This window comes from Macrobrachium nipponense, chromosome 19, assembly GCF_015104395.2.
Source record: "Macrobrachium nipponense isolate FS-2020 chromosome 19, ASM1510439v2, whole genome shotgun sequence".
Taxonomy (NCBI): Eukaryota; Metazoa; Arthropoda; class Malacostraca; order Decapoda; family Palaemonidae; genus Macrobrachium; species Macrobrachium nipponense.
Genome location: NC_061088.1, coordinates 19,868,883 through 19,888,898, shown reverse-complemented (window position 1 = coordinate 19,888,898; position 20,016 = coordinate 19,868,883). Strand labels below are relative to the sequence as shown.

Sequence of the window (20,016 nt, the reverse complement as noted above, 5' to 3'; positions counted from 1 at the left end):
GTAATTAGAGGTATTGTCCTACTTACACTTGGATTAGGTTAAAAAAAAAAACCATCTTTTGTTGGAAAAATCATATCCTGATATAGCCTAGCCTACACTGCGGTATTCAGTATACCATCTATACATATATTGTAGCCTAGCCTACACTATTCAGTAAGTATTCTCTATAACATGTAAGATATTGTAATTAATGATATTAGCTAATTCTGGAGGTTCAGTGCAGATTGACTTTGATAATTCAGTAGAAAAAGAAATTGAATAACAAACAAGAGTCAGACATGTACCGTAAGGGGTAATCACCAAGATTCTGTCATCAGCATACTTGAACAGTGTCAGACGACATATAACTAAAAATCGGAAGAGGAGGGAGATGATAAGCAGCAATTTTGAGTTTTAAAGAGGTGTTCAAGACAACCAATGAAGAGTTGAGAGATCATGATTGGGCACCTAGTATCTCTGGAAAACTGGTTCCAAAATACAGTCTCGAATACGTTTTCTACAATGGAAGTTGAAGGAGAACAACCAACCTCACAAACTTCCAGGGGAACTGATTAATTTGGAAAGATATCTGGGTTTTAATGTTAGTCAGTTCATTGGTACTATTTAGTTTAACCAGTCCATTGATGAGAGGCAATGGACAGTATGCCATACAGGCACACTACCATTTCACTATACAAAAATGCCTTTTAAGTCAGTTGTTTAAGGTTTTGTGTGTAGATATCTAATTTCCTTATTTATTGTAAATAAGATATCAGTAAAATTTTAGTGTATGGTTTTTGAAATTTTATTTTATATTTCTAATGAAATGAGATAATATTCAATATTTGGAGTAAAATACTCAGTATTTGGAAGTCAAAGTTAGTAATTTAGTACTGTAGAATATTAATAATGAACAGAATGAACTTAAATCATACTTATTTTAAAATTCTTAGGTGTTGAGAAGGAATTTTAACATTTAATCTTTTTTTCAACAGAACAGCCTCATCAGAAGAATCTCTTATGCCTCAGCTCTTACAACACTTGTTAGCATCACCTAGTTCTGCTTTATCTGTAGACGAAGTTAAATCAAGAGAATTTTTGGCATCTAGGTTATTGATGAACATTGCACAAGGTGCTACGCTCTCAGAAGTGTCCAGACTAGCTGCTAATGAGGCCAGTCCGCTTGATCTGCGGTTAACATCAAAATCTGGGGATGTGGCTTTTATTCCCATTGCTCCTAAGATTGATATCTTAAAATTACAACAGAATGCAAAAGCAGCCGCTCTTTTGTTAGATCATCCATGCAAGTCCCCTTTACAGCAGAATACAGAATCAGATGCTCTTTTATTAGATAGTCCATGCAAGTCTCCTCTATCAGGTTCACCACCATTAAAAGAATCTAGCAGCTCAGTGATGACGGATCAGGAACTAGTTTCACTCACTGTTAGAGAATTGAACAGGAGAATTTGCCGTCTTCCAAAAGCTCTGCAGAACGACCTGAAGAGGAGGAGACGAACCTTAAAGAATCGTACCTATGCACAAAATTCCCGCACAAAACGCACTCAGTATCAGCAACACCTTAAGACAATCATCAAACATCTTCGTAAAGAAAACAGTGAAACTAGAGAAGAAGTGAATCGTTTGAGTCAGCAGATTATTTTATATAAGTCAGAAAATACATTGCTTAAAGATGATATTTTGAATTTAAAGATACAGCTAAGAACTACCTTGAATGAATTAGAGAGGGTTAAGCAGCAAAGTAGTAGGTGCCACAAGTGTAAAAGTGCATGTCCTGATGCAGTATTAGAAAAAGATCAGCCTGAGTCAGCAAGTGAAATTCCTACAGAGCTTTCATCAGAAGATACCACTGAAGATTGAATCCTTGATACAGGTAAGATAGTTTGTTTTACAATACTACAGTCAGTCCCTGGTTATCAGCGGGGTTTCCGTTCTTGGTTTGGTGCTGATAAGCGAAAACTGCCACTAACTTTGGTTGGGTGCTGATAAGCGAAAACTGCCACTAACTGAAGTTCAGCAATTTATAGGCACCAAGTTTCAGTTAATGGCACCCGATAATTGGTTAATGGCACCGCTGATAAGTATGTTATGGCGCCATAACTCTATTATCGGCACCTTCTGGCACCAGTAACTGAAAACGGCCCATTATGGTCCCATAAGTCACCGATTATGGCAAACTGGATCGCCATTAGCAGAGTCCGCCGATAACCAGTGACTGTCTGTATAGTTTGTTTTTAATGCAGTGTCTTACCAAACAATTATACAGCTGTAGGTTCCCTACTTGGCAGACCAAAATTTGAACTTCACGGTAGCGCTGCCATCGCTGATGTAGGTGACAGGGTCTCCCCCTACTCAGGGAAGGAACAGGTATAACAGACCAGCTGTAGACAATTCATTCTCTGCCGACTTCTGGTGAACATCGTTGGTCAGTGCAGACCTTTCTTCATCGTTTTGAATGGTTATTTCCTACCATATTTGGTGAAGTACTGAACTTCATGTTTTGTTGAATTGGGCTAATTAGCTAGTTAGCTTTTCTTCAGTTTTGCGGCTTTATATACCATCATGTCTGACCCTAGTCCGTCAGGAGTTTGGTTCTGCGCCGGAGGGTGCAGGACTAGGTTAGTGAAGCAAAAATATGATTTGCACTCTTAAGTACATTAAATGTAGGGGCTTTGAGTGCACTTGGGAGTGTACATGTGAGGAATGTAGGGATTGGAGTGAGCAGCAATGGAAAGTTTTTGTGTCTCACTCTGATGAAGTTATCAAGAATAGGAAGAGGAAGGAAGCTCTTAGAGCTGAAAATAAAGCTAGTGTAGCCTCTTATGTTTCTCCTATTGAGGCACCTGTTCTTATTCTTCCCCTCGTCCTCAGACTTTGTCTCCAATCTTGAGTTCTTCTTCTCCTGCTTCTTTTAACTTCTTTACCAGCTTCCCCTGGAGTTTCTTCTGATACCATTGCCAGCCTCGAATCTAAATTCGAGAAGTTTGATTTTTTTAGCTATCACGGTGATGCAGTTAGAGTTATCTGTGAAATCTTTCATTGAGAAGGCTAATAATGATGTGAAAATTGTTAGTGTAGGGCTGATAGTGATGTGAAAAGTTTTAGTGTAGTGCAGTGTGAGGGGGTCAGTTGTTTGTCCCGCCAGTTCTCGTAGACAAAGGTCCCTGTCCTGCTCCCCTGCCTTGGGTTGAAGACATACTGGAGGTCCAATGGAGACTGGTAAGGATTCCCCACAAGCAATTGCTTCCTCTGTTGATCCTGCAGTGCACCAGCAGGAGTCAACTAATCACTTTTGTAAAGGCGTTTCATTTGTTGCTGAGTTATCAAAAGATTTGAGTGATTTTTCGCCTGTAGGACGTCACAATTGCCGTAATTCTTCAGCTTCACAGCCTTTGAAGAGACGTTCGACTGAAAATGTCCTCTCCCCACCTCCGATTAAGAGGACTCTCAATTAAGAGGACTAGGAAAGTGGATAATAGTCCACACCCCTCTTGCAGCATCGCTACATGGACTTGGCCTCGTAGTCGTAAGTCGGCGACAGGACTTCTCTGACTTGCTTGATGAGTGTCGCGTGTTTACTCAGTTGAAGCGTTCGACTCATCTGCATACGACGAGTGAAGCTTTGACTTCTCTTTCAGAGCATTCTTCAACAGGTGCCAACCCTTCTATGTCAAATGTGTCGACACTTATGACTCCAGCTGCTTTGACTGTGACTCAAGATGACACAAATTTGGCCTGTCTTCGTCATCAGTTGGAGTAGCTAATGAGCTGGATGAAAGTGAATCAGCAAGGGCCTAAGAGTGCAGAGCCTTCTCTGTCTCCTGTTTCATCAGATGATGAAGAACAAGATGGTGACTCTACCGCCTTCGGCTTATTTGAGTCTGCTGCGCCACTTTCTTGACACTTTCCCAAATTACTTTGTTGCAGCAGCTCCTCCCAGGTCTCCCGTTTCAATTTTCCTGATGAGAAGGAATCTTTTGGATCCCCTTCTTCCAAAGCTACTGCTTTCTAAGGCTTCTAAGCGATCTCTTCATGATGTTGAGGATTGATTAGCGACCGAGAGGGTGTTAGGGAAAGCTTCCTTCGCCTTTCCGCCGTTGAAACTCATATAAAGAAGAGGTACAGGTTCTACGTCACTGGAGAAACTCCTTCTATGGGAGCATCTTCCCTCCTCCCAAGGAGACTTTTCTGGTTTGGTAGACGCTAACTGCAGGTCAGCCTTTTCAGCAGCAAAAGTTTACTTTTTGTCCCCTGAGGTGGACCACTTTGTCAAGAATATTTTCAAGGCCCTGGAGATAATGAGCTTTCTTGATTGGATGATTGGAGCACTTGCTACATAGATGGAGGACTGCCCCGTTCTTCCAAAGGACATAGTTTCAGATTGGCTTGGCGTACTGTCGTGCGCCGACAAGTCGATTCAGGATGGTTCTGATGAGCTTGCCTCTCTTTTCGCTTTTGGCACGTTGAAGAAAAGAGAGCTTTGGTGCTCTTTTGTCACTAGAGGAGTCACTTCATCTCAGAAGTCTGCATTACTGTTTTCTCCTCTTGACAAGAACCACCTTTTCCCTGAGGAAACAGTAAGATTCTCTCTGCTTTGGAGAAGAAATTAACTAACGACCTGCTGGCACAATCAACTAAACATGCAAAGTCCACATCTGCGACTTCTGCTAAGTTTGGGTCACCTTTACAGCAGCAACCCTTTCGAGGAGATAAATCCAGACCCTTCATTAGACCTCATTCAAATTTGCTAGCCCTGACCAAGACTGTTACTAAACTCACATCTAGATCGGCTTCCAAGTGATCTTACAATCCTTCATGCTCCAGTAGGTGCCAGATTGAGCCTCTTTCAGGAGGAGTGGAGTTGCAGTGGGGGCAGACTCATAGGTGATCCAGATTCTTTGTTTCAGTTACTTCATTCCTCTCAAGGACCCTTCGCTTCTCTCCAATGTTCCAATTACATTATCCACCAACTCTCCAGTTTCGGAGAGGTTTTTGGCTGTAGCTCAGGAGGTAGAAGCTTTTATTCAGAAAGCAGTAGTGGAAGAGGTGTTTGACAAATCATCCCAAGGTTCTACAACAGTCTGTTCATAGTCCCCAAGTCATTGGATGTAAGCGCTCTGAACTTGTTTGTGTAAAAAACCAAGTTTAACATGGAAACAACTCGCTCAGTGCTAGTGTCTTTTCGCCAAGGGGGGTTGGATGGGCTCCCTGGACATGCAGGATGCATATTTCCACATAACAATTCCCCAGGATTCCAGAAAATATCTTTGGTTCATTTTCTTGGGCAGGACTTTCCCGTTTCAAGTGCTTTGTTTCGGTATCTCAACTGCACCGTAAGTGTTTATGCAAGTGCTGGCACCTCTAGGGAAGTGGCTATATCTTCTAGGCACCAGTGTCACTTTACCTGGACGACTGGCTTCTCCACTCCTCTTCGGAAAGCCAGTGCATGAAGGATCTTGAGAGGACTCTTTTGTTAACTCGTTCGTTAGAGCTTCATGTAAACAAGGAGAAATCCCAACTTTTATCGACTCAGAGTGGGGATGACTGAATACTCTAGTTTTTCAAGCTTTTCTCTCCCTGAAGATAGTCCAGTCTTGTCTCCAAGTGATACAAGAATTCCTGGATCGAAGTCCTGCTCCGCAGTTCTGTGGATGAGTCTGCTAGGCCCATTACCTTCGGTAGAACAGTTTATCAGACTCAGGAGGCTACACATGCAACCCCTTCAATTCTCCCTGAAGGTGTCCTGGTGCAGGAAGTCTCAACCGGACTCAACAGCATTTGACATCAAGGATGAAATCAAGGAGGAGCTAGATAGGTTGGGGAGCCCTGTTGAGAGAGAAGAAAACCTCGGAAGTTGTCGAAGTGTCAGTGATCTCTTCACATTTTAGCAGTTCACCTGGGGCTTCAAGCATTCATTCACCTCGTGTCAGGATGGGTGGTAGCAGTCCATGCAGACAATTCCACCGTGTTGTCCCACATCCAGAAATAAGCTGGAACACATTCATTCACCCTTCACAAAATGGCAAAAGATCTGCTTCTGTGGGCAGAAAGGAATCAAGTGTCCCTGATTCCTTGTGTGTCCAGGAGAAAATGAACATGATTGCGGATGAGCTGCATTGAGTCACCAAGTGCTACCGTCGGAGTGGACTCTCTATACCAGGGTTTGCTCAGACCTGTGGAAACTCTGGGGAAGTCCAGCAAGAGATCTGTTCACCACTTTGAAGAACAACCGTCTACCACTTTTCTGCTCTCCAGTCCTGGGACCTGTAGCATGGTCCGTCGACATAACGTTGCTGGATTGGTCGGGACTGGATGCATACGCCTTTTTCCTGTTTGGCCTGATAACGCAGGTGCTGAACAAAGTTTTTTATTCACCAAAACATCTCATTTACCCTCATAGCGCTGTTCTAGCCAAGAAATGTGTTGTTCCCAGATCTCCTCAGTTTACTCGTAGACTTCCCCAGACTGCTGCCATTAAAGAAGTCTATTCAAACAACCACACTTTGCAAGATTCCATCAAGACCTGTCTTCTCTGGCCTTGACAGGCTTCAGACTGCCAGGAGTCTCGTCAGAGCAAAAGGTTTTTCGAAGCGAGCTGCAGAAGCTATCACAAACTGCAGAAGTGCTTCTTCTAATAGACGTTACCAGTCTTAATGGGGAGTCTTTAGAAGATGGTGTAGACAGACAGTGGAACTTCTTTCTATTTTTAAGGGACTCTAAATGTTTGGCTCCTTCGACAATTAGGGTATATATGTAAAGTGATACTTGCTTCAGTATTAAAACATAGAGGAATATATCTGTCCTTGAATGACCTTTCTGGTCTAATTAAATCTTTAGAGATTTCCAAGTGTCCGAAAGATTCTGTGGCATGGAATCTGAACATTGTCCTTTAGTGGTCCATCCTTTGAACCCTTTTGTTCGTCATCTATGAGAAGCTTAACCAATAAAACTTTATTTTTGGTAGCCTTAGCGTCCATGAGACGTGTAAGTGAGCTGCATGTTATGGATAAAAAGGTGGGCTTCTCACAAGGAGACGCAGTTTGCTCAGTACCGCTTAGCTCTCTCGCTAAGAATGAGAATCCATCTGATCCTTGGCCACTCTGTTTCATTCTCAAGAAGTTTATGGATATACTAGGCCCAGAGGAAGAGGAAAGGCTCTTATGCCGTGTGTGGACGCTAAGATGTTACCTGCATAGAACAGAGAAAATAAGAGGGCAGTCTTCCTGTTTGTGGTACTCGGTTAAAAATCCCTCTTGTCCCCTCTCAAAAAATGCTATCTCCTCCTTTTTGAGAGTTAATTATTGAGGCTCATTCTCAAGCTAAAGATGTTGATTTGCCCTTCCTAAAAGTCAAGGCACACGAAGTCCAAGCAGTAGCGACTTCCCGAGTGTTCCGTCACAACTTATTGCTTTCCGCTATCCCTCAAATTACTTTTTGGAGGTCTAAATCAGTTTATGCTTTACATTACTTGAAAGAGATTGAAACAGTTTTTGAGGATTGTAATTCTCTCAGCCCTCTATCAGTAGCAGGAGTGGTTTTAATAGAAATGATATGGGGGTAAGTTTTATTCGCCTTGTATCAATTTTGTTGAGTCAATGGAAGTCTTGGGGTACCATGTACCTGGAGTACTCACCAGTTCATTTTTTCCTAGTACGGTTGATAAAGGTTTTTATTTGGTGTACATGACAGCATTTGGTTCTTATTTTCTTCCTTATGTTACATCTGGTCTTTTCTCAGACCAAGGGCAATATCTTATTTTACTTTTGCTAAGTCAACTGTGAACTGCCATGACTATGAAGGTATCCCACTACATGTAGAGGCACTCATTAGAAATAAACCCAAGCTTTCTGCTATGTAAGATGTGCACCGACCAGAGGCAGTATTCTCCTGCAGTAGCTCTCTTACAAGGTAAGGTACAAGAAGGACTAACAGTGGTGACTTTTGTCTTTTTACTAGAATCCTGTTATATTTTTTAATTAAGCATGCATCCAGAGCCTCCTATCCTTGCAATGGGTAATCAACCGTATAATTGTTCGGTGAGACACTGCTGATCAGTTATTAATTAAAGCCCTCCCTCCTCCCCACAGGTGGTTGGTTGGGAAGAACGAATTGACTACACCTGGTCTGTTTTACCCATTCCTCCCCCGAGTTTTGGGGGAGACCATGTCATCTACGTCAGTAATGGTGGCACCATTGCGAAGTTTGAATTTGGTCTGCGGCGCAGGAAACCTACAGCTGTAAAATTGTTTAGTAAGTATGCAGTAAAATTTAATTATTTGAGATGAATCTTACCTACTGTTAAAGTTAGCTCATATCTCCATGCCGATAGGCGAGTCTGCATTTAAAACAAAAGAAAAAACGATCGCTTGGCTGACCCGGAAGACTGTCTAGTTTCACCTGTTCTCCACCAGGTGTGTTCGAATGTTTTAGCTCTAGACAGAATTCTCCTTGCCGCCATTAGGTATAGGCGTATGTTGGTATTTGGTGAATCTTGGCTGTATTTCTTCAATCACGGTACTGTAAATTTAATCATCCTAGGATGTCTTCCACCGGAAGCAAGTCAACCAATATTAGGTTATGTAGGAATGATTATTGTGTAACAAGAATGCCTAAATTTGAGATAGATCAACATAATGTTTGTACCAGCTGCAGGGGTACAGAGTGTGATCTAGAGATTAGGTGTGAGGAATGCAAGGATTGGCCTAAGGATATTATGCTCAAAAGTATTAGAAATAGGAAAAGAAGGGAAGCAGCTACACTGTGGAAGCAGTTAATTAGGTCAGGGCATAAAACTATCTTTTCTCCCATTCCTGTTGAGCCTTCGTCTGCTATTAACCCTACTCAAATTACGGATTTTTCCTATACTAGGCCTAATTCTGATAATGATAGTTCTAGCGTTTCCTCTGTAGCTCCGACTTCCGCTCCCCTTTCGGTTCAGGAAAGGGGTATCGAGAAACTTGAACAGGATGTAAGTCTTATTTTAGATTCCGTTAAAAGTTTAACTGAATTTATGATAACAAACCGTTCCGAGTCCCTCCATAGTGAACGTTCTTTTTCGTGTTCCCCTTGTAGAGGTAAGGTGTCGGTGCCCTCGCCCGTATGTAGCCCAAGCCTAGGACTGCCCTGCGACAGTTGGGAAAGTCCGCTGCCAGGGAACCGGGTCGGTTCTCGGGGCGATGGGGTTCTGTGCCCTCCGACTCCTACCTCTCCTTTTTCATGCTCTCACGCGCAGTCACGCTTAACGCGTTCAACGAAAGATCGTTTCGGTAGGCGGAAGTCTTCGCACAGTATTTTGACATCGCCTTCATCTAGAGCTAGCAATGAGGTTTCTAGAACCTACAAGAGTAAGAATTTAGATTTAGAGTTTATTAATAATGATATCTCCGTAGCGGGTTGTTCTAATTCTTTTACATTGACTCAATCAATTGTTGAACCTATTTTGTCTGCTTCTATGTCTCATTCTAAATCTTTCCCTTCTATTCCTAGGTCTTCTACTGTTGGAGAGTCTCAGGTGGACTCTACTGTCTCTCTTTCTCTTCCTTCTATGGTTACAGATTCTGCTGTTGTTTCCAAACTAGATGCTATTCTAAATGCTTTATTCTTTAAAGATGTGTCGTCTGGGATCGTTCCCAAGCCGCTTGAGACGCATTCGGACGAAGTGGTACAGTTCAGTGTCTACGAATCTTCTCAGACTCTCTTACAAGTTCCATTTTCTTTGCCGACGGGTATCCCCTCTGCTTCGACTAGGCTGACTGGTGTCGACGCTAGTAGACAACTGCAGACTACTTCTCCCGGAGGCTTTTCGCCTATCGAACCAAATTTTTGTTGTGAGGAGTCGACTGCTGTTGTCTCGAATCCGCAACTGGCAGAAGAAGATCTCGAGTCGGAAGAGTCCCCTTCGGTCTTTCGGCGTTTACTGGAGTGTTGCGCTTCTCTTTATCCTCATTTGGTGGAGGAAAGAGATTCTGTAGAGACTAGGTCGTTATTGTCTTCCAGCATTTCAACTCCCATGAAGTCTTTGAAGAAACCTAAGCTTTCGCCTTCAATTAGAGGACGTTTTGACGAAATATCTCGTCTGCTGGTGCACAAAGCTTCTGGTAAGTCTGCCAGCTCTAGTATTCCGGGGTTTTTTAAATCGCTTAGGATCGATTATTACAACACAGGCTCATTGCCGGCGCTGAAACCGTCCTCGGTCGACGATGCTGATTTCCTTGCGTGTCTCAATCCTATGAAAAGAAGCGCTCTTGAGACGGGCAAGGTGCTTTGGTCTACTACAGAGGCAGAGGCTTTGTCCAAATCTTTGTTTAGAAGTATTGAAGTTTTGTCTTTTGCGGAACTTTCACTAAGTACTACTGCCACTTCTCTGCGTCAGCTTTAAGACTTTCTGACGCCAGCGGGTATCAAATCTTGGGAAGAGTCTTTAGATTTTTTGTCTTGCCTGGATAAGGCTATTTCAGATGCGGCAGGCGAATGTTCTCATGCTTTCTCTAATTCGATCTTGAAGAAAAGAGAACAATTGTGCTCTTATCTTTCGACCAAGGTCTCTCCTTCTCAGAAGATGGCTGCAATTTTGGGTTCCCCTGTGAACCGCCTTCTGAATCCATCTCTATTAAGGGAGATGGATTCAGAATATCCTCCTCTATGGGAGGATATTTCCGTACAGGAAAATAGGGAATTTATCAGACAATCTTTTAAAGTGGGGAACAAAAGACTTGCTCCTTCTTTGCCGTCTGGCCCTCCGGCAAAAATTTGTCCTTCCTCATCTCAACAGTCTTCAGCTACTAAGCCCTTTCGTAGGTCCTTACCAGGGTCCAATAAAAACAAAACTGCTAAGTTTCTTAGAAAGAAATGAATCTTTATGCCCTCAGGTTCCAGTAGGAGGTTGACTGCAGATCTTCTGGCATGTTTGGAGAGACTTAGGAGTAGAACCTTGGGTGGTGGAGGTACTGAAGGAAGGCTACAAAATTCCGTTTCTGTCTCCTCCTCCTCTGTTGTCGTCTCCAATTGCTCTTCCAGCTTATCGTCATCACCAGGGAAAATTTCAGTATCATTACTAGAGAAGAAAGCAATAGAGCAGGTGTCAGGAAACTCGCCTGGGTTTTGCAACCATCTTTTTCTGGTGCCCAAAGCATCTGGAGGGTGGCGTCCAGTACTGGATGTGCCGAGACTCAACACATTCATTCTTCTAACCCCATTCTCCATGGAATCACCCAGCACAGTACTAGCGGCAGTACAGAAGAACGACTGGATGATGTCGGTGGACATGTAAGATGCTTATTTCCACATTCCGATAAATCCTCAGTCTTGCAAGTTCCTGCCCTTTGTCTTTGCAGGGAAGACATTTCAATTCAGATCTCTTTGCTTCGGCCTGTGCACAGCACCACAGGTATTCACGAGGATTTTGGCACCAGTAGGGGGATGGTGTCATTTGTTGGGAGTGAGAATTCTGCTCTATTTAGACGACTGGCTAATGTTGGCCAACTCTTTCAAGGGAATTCTGAGGGCCAAGGATCTGTTACTTTGCCTGGCGCAGTCACTTGGCATATTGATAAATTTCAGAAGTCTGCTCTGATTTGTCAGTCTAGCAAGGCTCAGGATGCGACCAATCCAACTCTACTTGAGAGAATCTTGGGACAGGAAGTCCCTGCCAGACTCCCATTTAATTTCAGTCCCAATAAGTCTTTGGGAGACGTTAGCATGGTGGAAGGATCATCAAAGACTGGGAACAGGGTCATCCCTAAGAGTAGTGAGCCCAGACCTAACCTTGTTTTCAGACGCCTCAATGACAGGCTGGGGAGCTTGCCTGGGAGGCCATTAGATGTCTGGGGTATGGTCACTGCAAGAGAGGGAGTTGCACATAAACAATCTAGAACTGTTGGCAGTATGGAAGTCGCTCCTTCAGTGCGAACAGATAGTCAGAGGAAAGGTAATAGCAGTATTTTCAGACAATACTACCTCTTTGGCGTACATCAGAAACCAGGGCGGAACAAGATCAAAGTCAATGTTTCTGATAGTGGAGAAGTTGTTTCTTTGGGCGGAAGCCAGGAACATAGTATTGGTTCCACAGTTCATACCAGGGAAGAACAAATGTCTTGGCAGATCAATTGAGCAGGAAGGGACAAGTCCTACCCATGGAATGGTCTTTACATCTGCAAGTCTGCCAGTCGCTGTGGAGTCTATGGGGAGCTCCAAATGTGGACTTATTAGCAACAGCAATGAACAAGAAACTCCCAGTGTATTGCTCTCCATGCCAGGACCCTCAGGCTTGGGCAGTAGATGCATCTCTTCAGGATTGGTCCAACCTAGATGCATATGCTTTTCCTCCATTTGCAATAATAAGAAAAGTACTGAACAAGTTTCAAGAATCGAATCACTGCAGAATGACACTAGTAGCTCCGTGGTGGCCTGAGAGAGAATGGTTTCCGGACCTTCTTGCTCTTTCAGTGGATCTCCCTTGTGTCCTTCCTTTAAGGAAGGATCTACTCAGACAACCAAAGTCCAAGCGGTTCCACCAAAGCCTCCGCGTGCTACACTTAACCGCTTGGAGACTTGACCGTCTCCTTGGAGCGAGAGGGTTTTCTAAAGTATCTCGGGAGTCTATCCTTAAATCAAGACGAGCAACAACCTTGGCCTTGTATCAAAGACAATGGGTTGTGAACTGCTCCTAGTGTCGTTGTAGAGGGATGTCCAGCACCCGTACCTCTGTAAACAACATAATAAAGTTCTTTCAATATCTTAGATATAGTAAGAAGCTTTCTGTAGCTGCTATTCAAGGATATAGATCCATGCTGTCATCAGTGCTACGGCATGTACAATTAGATATTTCTAACGATCCAGATCTTAAGGAGGCGTTGAGATTGTTTGAAATTGAAGCCCCAAAAGTTCAGTATCAATCTCTTTCATGGAACTTGGATGTAGTGCTAAAGTTCTTATCTGCAGATCCATTCGAACCTTTGGAATCTGCTTCTTTGAAGTTTCTAACCATGAAGACGCTCTTTTTGGTAACGCTAGCGAAAGCCAAAAGAGTAAGCGAGTTACAAGCATTCTCCAATAAGGTAGGCTTTTGTAGAGGAGATGCTATTTTATCATTTATGCCCTTGTTCAGGGCTAAGAATGATGTCAAGGCTAAACTTCTACCTAGAACGATAAGAATTCCAAATTTGACCTCATTGGTTGGGAAAGAAGAAGAAGCCCTCCTCTGTCCGGTTAGAGCTATTAAAATTTATTTAGATAGATTAAAACCTGTGAGGGGGCAGAGTTAATAATTTATTTTGTTGTGTTAGAAAACCTAACACTCCTTTATCTAAGAATGCAATGTCTTTTTTTGTTAAGCATTTAATTAATAAGACTAGTACATGAGAAACTAAACCCAGATATCTTACCTTTATTGAAGGCAAATATGCATAGTGTAAGAGCAGTTGCTACTTCTTTTAGTTTTTTAAAGAATTTGTCTCTTGAGGATGTAATTAATGCAGCTCAGTTGAATTGTAATTCAGTTTTTGCTGCTCATTATCTTAAAGATGTAGAAATTGCGTTTGAAAACTGCAAAGCCCTTAACCCTCTAGTAATAGCAGGTAAAGTCTTTCCCTGAATCGAAAGAAAGAGCAATCGTTTAGGCTCTTTTATTTTAATCCCGGGTGTTGGTTTTTTGGGGAGCATGAAGGTACATTTGTTGTACAGTCTTCCGAGTCAGCCAAGCGATCGTTTTTTCTTTTGTTTTAAATGTCGACTCGCCTATCGGCGTGGAGATATGAGCTAATTTTAACAGTAGGTAAGTATCCAAATGATAAATTTTATCATGAAAATTTTTATTTTATTATAGAAATTACATTTTAAAATAAACCTCTCACTTACAAATAGCCCATGTTCATGGTCTTCGCAAATTTTAGACTTCATTCCAGATTCAGAATAGATTGTTTGCTAGCCAGCAATACAGGATGTGCATCCTAGGGCTTCAAGTGAGCGCTTTTCCCAATCTCTTGGGGACAGTGACTGATTAACCACTGGCCTGGCTGGCAGGAGTATCATTGAACATTTTCAGTAGTACTCTGTCTTAGCCCACGTCATGAGGACTATTTCCAGCTCGTCCAGTTGTGTTTCATGCGGTCAAGCCAGTACCACCAGTCTACTCAACTTGGCCCCTGTCTCTGGATAGGAAACATTCAGCTAGCAGGAGAACTTCGTCCTTGCACTGTTGAGAGTCTGATAGAAACAGACAGCCCCTTACCTCCAGAAGCTCAGCAAGCCAAGTTACTGTGGCATTTTCGAGAGAATGTTATGCTCTTACATAAGTGTAAGAATCTTCAGGAGGCTTCTGAGTTCCAAACCTGACCCTGATCTTGTCAACAGAGCTCACCCTCAGGTGCACTTATGAAGCAATACTGTTTCTAGGATTCCAACATTTTACCACCGTATATTTTTGTGTATAAGATGACCTTTAAATAAGAAGAGGTAAAAGATCATAGTACAAAACCAAAATGTTTTTTGGAGTAAAGTGATTCTTTGCAAAACATAAACAGGACAACTATATTTATAATAATGATGACTTATACGTATACAGGTTGTTTTGCTTGTATCCAGTTACACTATTACTATTACTATTATCATATTGTTACTGTAATACAGAATATAAACATCATGTACACCATTTGCAGTTGATAATCTTGTATACATTCTCAGAATCTTGCCTGATTGAGTATTATCGATATCTTCATTGCCATTAGTTGTTAGAGGAGATATAATTCAGAGATAATTAAAGAAGTTTGGCTGGCCATTATTCGCTTTAATTCAGCCATGACTATAACTGCAGTTTTAATTTATTATTAGTATTCGTTCTTGAGATCTTCACTGCATGAGAGATAAACAAAAATGTATTTTGGGAAGCCAACATTAAGAATTGGCAGTGTTTAACAACTTGACAATTTTAACAGAGCTCTTAATAAACACTTGATAGTTACAGTAAATGATGTCAGCTGTTTCTCAGTTCAGTTGTTTATGTCAGTACAGGTTTACAATTGCTTTATCCAGAATTCTAAAAATTGGAATTTTTTAGTGGGGATGCAGGAGTAACATTAGTATTACAGTCGATGAAATGGAGAGAGAGAGAGAGAGAGAGAGAGAGAGAGAGAGAGAGAGAGAGAGAGAGAGAGAGAGAGAGAGAGAGAGAGAGAGAGACTACTGCCTCGGTTAGGTTGTTGTACTGATAGGTATCCACTTGCAAAATTTGAATAATAGTTGCATTGAGAATGATGATAACTAATTTTAATAAAACTAGTTTTATTGTATCTAATCATATTGCATGTATTATCATATTACAACATATGAACAGAGCAATGATGCGGCATTTGCATTCTGGTTTTGTTTACCGTCTTGAAATAATCAGTTGATCGCGTTTTCCCAATATAATCACCGTCTTTAGTTGCCAAATGGAACTTAATTCAGGGATACATTCCTTTTGTAAGGTATCAGAGCTGGGTTTAACAAAGCCAATTCTATATCATGTTTTTCATACATATGTTGCCTAAAAGGGAAACCATTGTTTTGTATGTTTCTTCGCCATTCTGTAACAACCGCTAATAACAATACAATAATGAATGATAATTCGTACACAATTATTGTTCAAATGACTGAATTGTTCTATACAGCCACAAATAGCTTTGTTTGCTGCCTCACTTTATGTTCACTGCGATTTTGTTATAAAAGCATGGGGGACGTGAGAATAGAGAGTGTCTTAAAAATATTTTTAAAATGCCATTGATAGATAGTACTGAAGATGATTTGTATGATAGCGACGATGAAGCTGAAGTCAACTCACCAGAACCAGACTGGAATCCCTAAGGTGGTAGCATATGTGAGAATCTTGTGATATGTATGAGAAACTTTTAATGAAAAATTAATATTATGTTATCCTAAATGTTATTACTACCTTTTACACTATCATTAAAATTTCTGAAAGGTTACCGAAAGATAAATGTTACTGTGAGCACAACAAGTTTACAGTTTCTCAGCTGAGGTCGTTTAGATAAAAGTTGGTTTCATTGCTATAGAAATCCTCAAATAGGCTATTTGTTATGATACATGCCAAAAATATATAAGGTAAAAATAGTTTTATTACCTTTATTATCAGTTTATTTCATAATGTGAAACTTCATGTATGTTGGTGGTTATCGCATCAAGGCCGAGGCTAGCCAACTGATACACATCTTAGAATTCAAGGTTTAATTTTTAGAATTGTAGAGTAAGACAATCCCCAATTTTTAAGGTTGAATTGTAGGATTTAAAGGTCTTATACACAGAAATATATGGTAATTATCCTTGTGGGCAGTAGTTATTATTATTATGCTGTAATTAATATTATTATTGTTAAGAAAAGATAGTGTTACTGTTCTGTCAATGTTGTGTAATGTTATTTGATAGATAGCCACTTCATTTACATAATGATCTGTGAATAATTTGTGGATACTTTACTTGAATTTAGATATAATAATTCTGGTATATCATGTAAACATACTGTCATGTTACATGCCATTCATACTGGGTCAGAACAAAATAAACATCACTTACCATAATGGAAAGCCTTTAGCTCTGGATGTTGATTAGTCACAACTTTTAAAACTGAAGATAATTTACTCTTCTTCATTGGTTGCCAGAATATCTACCCCATGACATTTATAGCAAAATGTTTATACACTACCAAATGTTATAATAAGAAAAGTTTTTTTTATTTTGCAGTATACATTGAGAAACCAGAACACAAAAAAATTCATGGAGAAGATTGGAAGAAAATAAGGAGTGAATAGTACTCATTTTTGTAATCTGTGGTAATATTACTGTACTGTACTACCATTTCAGCAGTAAGGATTATGTTGACCTGTAAAACCATTTCTGGTATATTGATATTCCCTTCCCACTTTCCTATTATAGAATTTATTGATATCTTGATTTTCCTTGGGATATCTATTGTAATAAACAAGTACTATTTTGTTTGTTTGTCTTACAAGAATTATTAGAGAAAGCTTGTGCCTTTATGAAGAGTACAGACTATTTTGATATCAGAGCATAACAGAGAGCTTATTTATTTTCGTGAAAGTATCTAATACTTAGAATGAATGACCAAAGTAAATTATACAGTATTAGTCAAGACTTGTTCCAAGGCATCTTTTAGAATAATCAGTGGTTAAGATTATATTTGAGTTTTTTTGTTTTTTATGCACATTTCACCAACTACATGCATCAAAATCTTATATAGGGAGTGTTTTTAAGTATCTAATAATGATTGTTATGTAGTTTCAGTATGTATCCCAGTACCTGTTGACATATCACAGGTGTTGAAAATGCCACATACCATAAAAAGTCAGCAAAATTTGTTATCTTGATCACTCAATATAGTATGATGGTTAGCTTGTTTGCCCCCTGTCACCTCTCTCAGAAATTTGGCAAATGATTACCAGTCTGACTTTCAAGCAAAATTATGGATATTAGCATCTTTTCATTTTATGAAGTAATAGATAAGTTATAATTAGATATGACACAAGGAATTATGTAGTGTATGTATACATATACGTAACATGGAATTTAATAGTTATTAGGTTTATGTTCCTGACCCCCAAGAATTAGCACCAAAGAATTGAAAATAATATTAAATTGCAAATTAAAGTTCAAACACTTAGTACATGACTGATTAGATAAAATAAATACACAGAATAAAACTTGTCCAAAGACTGCTTAAACTCGAGCTTTCTCTCCTGAGAACTAAGTATAATACTGAAATAAAAAGAACTACAAACTCAAGATATACATTAGATCATGTAGAACATGACCCAAGGGAATACCTGGGATCAGGGCACTGTTGATTAGACATGGTTTGGATTTTAATTGCTGAAGTGGGCACTAAATATAAATACAAGCATACTATAATTACATACCTCCTTGTGATAGGGCATAGTCTTGCAGAATAGATTACCAGAGTTATTGAGTAAAGAAAACTGCAACAGAATGAATGAATGGATGACTAGAACATTAGGGTAACCCAGGGATTTTGTAGAACATACAGCAAGTGGCAATACTGTTAAACGTACTGTTGAATTCATATTGCTTCTGACATAAACCTACCCCATATATCTTTTAGTAGTGTTTTTGCTTTTGTTATCATTCAAAGGTGTTTTGATGATGATAAACCTCCATACTTGTATTGAAAAAACCTCCATATTTGTATTGAAACAAGGTTGAAAACCAACGAAACATTATACGTGGAAGGTTGATATGATTAATCTTAAATAGGATCTAACATATTCATTCATTAAGAACAACCTTTCATGCCAGCTGTATGATTCAATGTGAAGAGTGCACTCTGATTGAACTATTTAAGGTACGTATTAATAATCTGGCGTAATGAATCATTACTCTTCTCTCTAACATAATACCTTGGTGTGTGTGTTGTGTGTGTGTGTGTGTGTATATGTGCATACTTGCACATGTGTTGGGGGTGTGGGTGGGAGGAAGAGAGCCTGAAAAATTGGAAGGCATCTGCTGTGCAGGATGTCAAGTACGTAGGGGTTAAAGTAATTTACCAGATCACAGGGCTCAGCTCTTAGGGTCTTAAAAGGCAAGGACTAAAAGAAGCAAATTTATTTGCTTGACAAGAAAGATTTGAGTGGGTCCATTACCAAGGTCACCTAATTTACAACGTAGCAGTCTGCAACCTGTTATTAATGAATTATTCTTAAATTTGTAAATTTCAAGAAATTCTATATTTTCCTTCATAACTGTAAATCAATAGAGACATTTTGCATCACTGTTGATTGCTGTAAAGCAAAAGGCATTGACAGTAATGTACCTCTGTAGGCATTGGTGTTTTTCAGCAGGTTTGAATTACTTATGTGTATTGGTAGTGATATTTCTGTATATTTTTTTAATAATTGCGTCTGCGTCTGATGTATTTTAATACTGTATTGTCATTGGCATTTGTTGTTTGATACCTCAGAATCTACCCCCAAACCAAATTAGGAAAATATTGTTAAGTGTATGTTTGTTGCTAGAGAGTTTATATGCAACCATTTACTTGATTCGTCAATATTTCCCAACAAAATTTGAAGAAACAATAGCGTTGAATGTTTCATCAGTTTCCTGATAGAGTGAAGGCAGTTGTTGTAAATATGGAAAGTATTTACTCAGTTTGTAAAATATGTACAATACTATATTGTAAATTTTCTTTAGTTACATTCAGTGTGACTGGATGTAGTAAAGCACATGAAAACTAGATTACTTGGCTGCTTGAGCTCATACTAAGATGGTGCTATGTACTGTTAAGACTTGACCTCATTTGTGTAGACTTGTAAGTTGATAGTGTATTTAAACACAAGATATTTGAAAATATTCTGTTGCTTTCATGTTATATTTTAAAACTTGTAATGCTTGAGTATACTGTGTAATATATTTTACCTCTAAATCATTTATAGATATATTTTATGTATATAATTCCTTACAAGGAAATTTTTGTAGTCATTTAAAAGATTATTGTAAATCTAGAATGACAATGTAAAGCTGCCTTACCGGAGAATACCACTAAAATTTACGTCTGCCCATCAAAGGTTTTTACTTTGTTTCTAGACGAAGATCAAGGTGAAAACTGTAGAATAGATGGTTTTATAAATGCTAAAAATTGTTTTGTTTATACCTGTTACTTGAAAAATTTTATAGAAGAGGTTTAGTGGGCTCTCGCCTCACAGCTGATGTACGAGTTAAATGGTGACCCAGTTTGTGGTATTATTCTATTTGTTTGAGACCAGTGTATCAACACTAAACATGCAGGGCTCACTCAGGAATTGACTGTACAGGCAGGCCCCGGGTTACGACGGGTTCGGCTTACGACGTTCTGAAGTTAAGGCGCTTCTCAATTATATTCATCAGACATTATTTCCAGGGTTACCACGCCTACAACGCTGATCTGGCAGATGAAATATGACACCAAAAATGCTAAGTAATCAATATTTGCAGTTTTTTTTTATGAAAAATGCTATA

At 39.9% G+C, this 20,016-nt stretch overlaps 1 protein-coding gene across 1 annotated transcript in view; it reads left to right on the top strand.

Annotated features, from left to right (window-relative positions):
• The window catches only part of LOC135214700 (uncharacterized), a 42,674-nt gene extending 23,017 nt beyond the window's left edge, over window positions 1–19,657 (top strand). Inside the window, exons 6-7 of the mRNA XM_064249034.1 lie at window positions 975–1,870; window positions 16,729–19,657. Coding sequence (XP_064105104.1) covers window positions 975–1,857 — 883 coding nt within the window. The 3' untranslated portion in view covers window positions 1,858–1,870; window positions 16,729–19,657. The remainder of the gene's footprint in view (window positions 1–974; window positions 1,871–16,728) is intronic.
• The last annotated feature ends 359 nt before the right edge of the window (window positions 19,658–20,016 follow it).